Source organism: Haplochromis burtoni, unplaced genomic scaffold, assembly GCF_018398535.1.
Source record: "Haplochromis burtoni strain Fernald_Lab_line unplaced genomic scaffold, NCSU_Asbu1 Contig_15, whole genome shotgun sequence".
Lineage (NCBI taxonomy): Eukaryota > Metazoa > Chordata > Actinopteri > Cichliformes > Cichlidae > Haplochromis > Haplochromis burtoni.
Window position 1 is genome coordinate 929887 of NW_024582376.1, and position 5588 is coordinate 935474.

The 5588-nt window shown below is 41.6% G+C and overlaps 1 protein-coding gene across 2 annotated transcripts in view; it reads right to left on the reverse strand.

The window, feature by feature from the left end:
• Positions 1 to 1043: 1043 nt before the first annotated feature.
• Positions 1044 to 5588, reverse strand: part of shox2 (short stature homeobox 2) — a 7001-nt gene continuing 2456 nt past the window's right edge. The window contains exons 2-4 of one of the 2 annotated variants that reach the window (XM_042218081.1): positions 3073 to 3130; positions 2650 to 2738; positions 1044 to 1779 (exon numbers count right to left, since the gene is read on the reverse strand). In XM_042218081.1, the coding sequence (XP_042074015.1) occupies positions 1522 to 1779; positions 2650 to 2738; positions 3073 to 3130 (405 nt within the window). In that variant the 3' untranslated portion in view covers positions 1044 to 1521. Of the gene's footprint in view, positions 1816 to 2649; positions 2739 to 3072; positions 3131 to 5588 lie in introns of both variants that reach the window. The other variant, XM_042218080.1, reaches the window with a different exon arrangement.

Consider the following 5588-nt stretch of genomic DNA (forward strand, 5'->3'; position numbering starts at 1 on the left):
AAAAAAAAAATTGTCGACTCGTTTAAGAAACGTTTGTTAATTTATTATATGACCGAAAAACACTTTTCTTTAGGTGGATCCAAGTTTCACATGTGATGGGGGGAAAAAAGTTAAACAATCTCGTGATTTTTTTAAACTTTTTTTTTTTGGTTTGCTTGTTTTTACTTTTGTAGAAACCCGTGCCTCAGGTGAGTTCACTTTCACTGTTTATAAAAACATCAAAATTACATACAGAAAGCACATGATTTTTTTAATACACGGAAATAAAGTAAAATACAAAATGAACAAACCCCACCCCGTCCCACACACAAGGCATTCATGAAGCCACTAAATAATAAAATAATGCATGTGTCTGGTTTATAAACATATTTTACACGTGCCCGTACCGGTTTGAATACAGTCTTCGTGTTGCTGTAATTTCTCTGTTTGTTCACTGCCAAAAAGATGGCATTCATGGCAATACGCCCTCCTTTAAAGCGCTGGAGGAGGGGGGCTGGGAGGGAGGCACAGATCGCCTTGTGAATATGGGCAGCAGATCGGGTTATCCTAACAGAAAGTTCAGCATAGCCTACACATGTTTTACAATCTCACATTTCTGGTGTGTCGCCCGTTTCACCTTTACCAGAGGAGGTCCAAACAAGGTCAGATGGGCCAGACATTCAAGTGAGAGTTGCCCTTTGTCGAGGAGGTGGGGGGTAGAGAAAGGGAGGGGAGGGAGATGGGGCTCACGTCACGTCATCCTTGAAGACATACTCATGCACAACACTGCCGAGGCATTTCCAAATTGGACAGGAAACAGAGGAGGGAAAAACACTTCGATTATTGTCTCTCTCTTTTTTGTTTGTTTGTTGTTTGTCAAAGAATTCCCGCTCTGTCCTTACACAGAGAAATTGGTTTGGAAATATAACGAGGCCAGCCTCTATATAGGTTCAAACTGAAATAATAATAATAACATAACAATAATAAAACAGATCAAAACAACTGCAGAATGGTTCGCCTTGTTTGACAAAGTATTAACCGACCCAGCTGCATCCTCCTCCTCCTGCTCCTCGAGGTGTCCCGCCGGCCTCCTCAGCCGTGTGGCTGCTGAGAGAAGGCGGTGGGTATAGCCTTGCTATCCACCCCATCCGCCAATATTTTTTTTTTTTGTTGTATTTTTAAAATCTTTTTCTGTTTGTTTGTTTGTCTGTTTGTTTTGTTTTTGTTTTTTGGCGTCAAAAACCACGTCTGGGTAGGCTATAACGTCACAGTCCCCTTTTATTTTTCTCATAAATAGCCTATATTTAATAGTCATGTTCGTTGTCCTTCGTTTTAAAAACATAAATAACGTCCACGGATAATTTTTTTTCTCACTTTGTCCTTGGATTATTTTTTCCCGCACACTTTATAAGCGTTAAAGTTCAGTGTCTCTCAGTCGCAAGTTCCGTAGTGCGTCCGCGCCTCGTGTCCTGTAACGTCTCTCTGGGGGAAGGGGAGGTGAGGGAAGTGGAGTAGAGTGGAAGGGGGGAGAGGGAGGAGGGGTCACAGTCCCAACGCGGCCGTGTGCTTTTTGGCCTTCAGTCTTAGGTCGGCGATGCTTGAGTTTTTGCTGGTGTTCTTGGCGGCGGCGGCGGCGGCCACGACGGAGGCGGCGGAGGCTGACTCTGCCGCGAGCGTCGCCAGGGGGAGGCCGAACGGCGGCGCAGGGAACATCATGTAGGGCGCGTGCGCCGCCAGGTGAGAGTGCAGGTGGTGTTGCGCGTGCGCCACGGCGCTGTCCAGCTGTAGCTGCGCCTGCACCTGAAAGGAGAAGGGCGGCACGTTGCAATGACTATCCTACAGGACGGGACGCACGGATGGGGAGAGAAGGGGGAGAACATGCGTTAACTTTGTCTGTAGGCTCATTTTCACTGGTGTGACTGCAGATTTAGTTTCGATTAGGCTGCTTTAAAAAAAAAAGAAGAAGAAGAAGAAGAAGAAAGAAAGAAAATGTATGGCTGCTCAGTGAAACAGTGAGCAATAATCACTGGCCGTGTCGTTTAGCTCCTGGGGTTTTAGTGGCTACACTGCAACTCTTGTGAGTCAGAGATCAAATTTGTGTTTTTATTTTGCTGGACATCGACTGCATGAAATGCAATCTAAAGCCAAACTTATGTGGCCTTTGGGAAATAAAGTTAACCAGCGGTGCTCAAACTAAAAACTAGACTTCACTGACATGACAGAAGATAATGGCTTTATCCAGATTCTCTGTATCGTGCTATTAGCTACCATATATACAGGTGTTCAAATTAGTAGCCTAAATCAAATATCAGGGATTTCCCTTCACTTATTTAAATGTTAAAATGTTTTAGTACTACTAGTAGTAGTTTTGGCCTGCTGGGCCGTTAATATGTTTGTGTGCTGTGGTTTAATGATTAAGAAGAAGAAAAAAGACAAATAGCTGGTTTAAAAAAAATAAAATAAATTTGTAAAAAATAAAAGGAATTTTCCAATTAGGCTGTACAGACTCCTCTGTGTTGGCACAGTGTTTTTGTCAGTGTGGTAATAAGAGTTTAGTTACCCCCTACATTGGATCTGGAGTCTCTGCATAGCACTTGGGCAGAGGCTGTGCCAAGAGAGCAGTCGGGGGATTGGTCTGGTTTTAAGACTAGACGCTTCAAAGTAACTTGCCTGTTGGAATGGCATCCGTAAAGCCCCCACGTTGACATATGGCGCTACACGACAGGCTTCAAACTGATTCGCTGCTCCAATCAGGACTCCTGCGAAAACACAGATGATAGCCTAATCATGTGAGAAGAATATTCAACGACACAAAGAGTAAAACCGCAGGGCTGAATAACGAGCAGTAAAAGCTGATTGTCTGGAGTAAACTTCCAATAACGTCCAAGATAGACACTCACTTAAAAAATATATAAACAAAAAGAAAACGCCATGATTCTGATGGCGTAATTAACTGGAAATTAAGCCACTAACTAAATAGTAACATAAAGGCTGGCTCGCGTTCGAGTGTGCAGTTGCTTTGCAGTTGAATAAAAGTAAAGTGGAATAGACATAAACATATAGTCGTTTGTGTTGTGTGGGATAAAAGTGTACCTTTATGTAATTGGTTTTCCTGCTTTCTGCATTTGGCTCTTCTGTTCTGGAACCAAACCTGTGGGGACAGAAATTAATTAGAGACCCACTGATTGGCAGCTGCTTGCGAGGCCATGTGTAATTCCTCTCAAAGTGACAACAACCGAAGAAAAACAATATCCCCGAGGAGCAGTGAAATATTAATGGCACTGCTTAACCCCAGATTTTAATTATTACGTTTAGTCTACAACAAGAGAGAGACAGTTTGAGCGGAAGCAGAGAGAAGGGAAACAGTGGAGTCAAAAAAAAAAGGAAAGTGTAAATCTACTAAAGGGAGATTTAAAATCATATCAGAAATGAAACGCTCTTGTTGGAAATATGCAGGACTATTGGACTATAATAAATAACCTTGTCAGCGCTGGTTTCATCTTTCTATAGATTAGTGTCCCTGAAGAGTTGAATGGTCTCTCGGATATCGAATAGCAGCAATGCTATTATGGTTTTGGACATCAGAGCAAAGCGATCCGAGAGCATCTCCCTCTTTCTCTTTCCGCCTCCCTCTCATTAAATGACCACTGAAATTAATTACCCTTATCTGCAGAAAAATCCATGTCAGAGAATCGCTTAAATGCCTCGCAGTTTTGTCTAATCACCGCCATAACACGCACTCACACACAGACACACACAAAAAAAAAACTCGCTTCAAAGACAGCTCACTTCTCTTTTTCCTCCTGTTGAAATCGACAAGCGTCAATTTCAGAGAAACGCCTTGGAACACAGATTAAACGATTTATTACTATGATAATCTGCTTTGAATCTCTCAGACAAAGCACCGGCTGAATTAGCCCACGATGCAATGCGTCGGCGTGCAGTCCCCCTTTCACGTCAGCAGGCCTATATACACGCACGGCGAAAGCTTGATTGAAATATCATATTGATTTGGCTGTCAGCTGGCTTCATTTATTGATCACAGTTAGATGTCAATCGGAAGTTCTTTTGTGCACGCTTCAGGTATAATTTATTAGCACGATAAAAGCAGGAAAATGCACTGCAGTTATTGATTGAGGCGCAATTTAAAAAATAAAAAAACACATCAAAATAAATGTGTGGTCTGTGCATGCAACTGGTAAAAATGTATAATGCCCCAGCAGAGATAAAAGAGAGAGAGAACGAGACAGATAGAGAGTGAGGGTGAGCTGTTCTTGATTTGGGTAGAAAATAATACATAATTTATGCAAATCCCCCGAGCTGTGCCCCTTGTTCGGGACACAATACGCCTTATTGGTGAGATTCCAGTTGAGACCGGTATAGAGCCCTGCAAAAAGCTGGCTTTAACTTTTTTTTCGGGGGGTGTGGTGGGTTGAGTTTGAGATGGGGGATTTTTTTTTTTTTTTTTTAATGGAGGTACCCGTTTTGTTATGCCCCCCACCCCAATCCAGAAGACCGCCATGTTCGTTGTGGAGACAAATACTGTGACACCACGAAATCGGGCCATACGAGTGTGAAATAAGATGCTGTAAGGTTTTTGAGAAAAACAGATGACAACAAAAAAAATAACAACAAAAACAACAACTGTGTTCTATATGTCCCCCCGCCCCTCCCGCGCCTTGCACAAGACCTGTCTGACCCCCCACCAACCACCCACCGACCCCACAGACTCGGCGAAGCCCTTACTGGGTTTCTGCGCAGATGGCCTGTCCCCGTGAAAAACTACAGCAGCGCTGACAAACAGGGCCGTGGTAACATATACACCCAGAAACCGAAGACAAATATTTAGAGGCTTTATTTGTTTCCGCCCGTTTGGACAATAAAGATTCAAAACGTGGTCTCGTGACACGAGCAGCGCCTAATTGAGATAATGAACACGGTAAATAATCCAAACGTGTTGAGGGGGGGAAAAACCCTAATCACAGAGAATAATTGGGAGAGGAAGTTGCATGCTGCTGGTGAACTCTGCCTTCCTTTCTTAAGATCTTAAGATCTCATTTAACTTATTACAACTTCCATAACACTTCTGGGGATCCACTCAACCGTCTCACAAACACAGCATTACATCAATAAATGCAGCATTAATACAAGTCAGTCGAGCCACACTTATCGTATTGCATTAAAAGAAAACAACAACCCTCAATCAAACAAAATATTATCACCTTCACACCGTTTACATGCGGGATATCAAGCAAAGCAAAAATCTGGGAAGAGTGTAAAATCCTTCCTGTAAAAGGAAAGACCCGTGGAAGTTTCCCCCCCCCGTTTATTATTATTATTATTATTATTATTATTATTATTATTATTATTATTATTATTATTATTATTACAGCAAACATCATCTTACACTTCCATAATGCCGATAGTGGTAATTATAATTGTCATTATAATGAATTTTTAATTATGATTTAGATCTCAATTTCATGCTTAGACTCAAAATATGGTCACTTTTTCTATCACAGATGTTATCTTATTTTTTCCTCTATTATTATTATTATTATTATTATTATTATTATTATTATTATTATTATTATTATTATTATTATTAT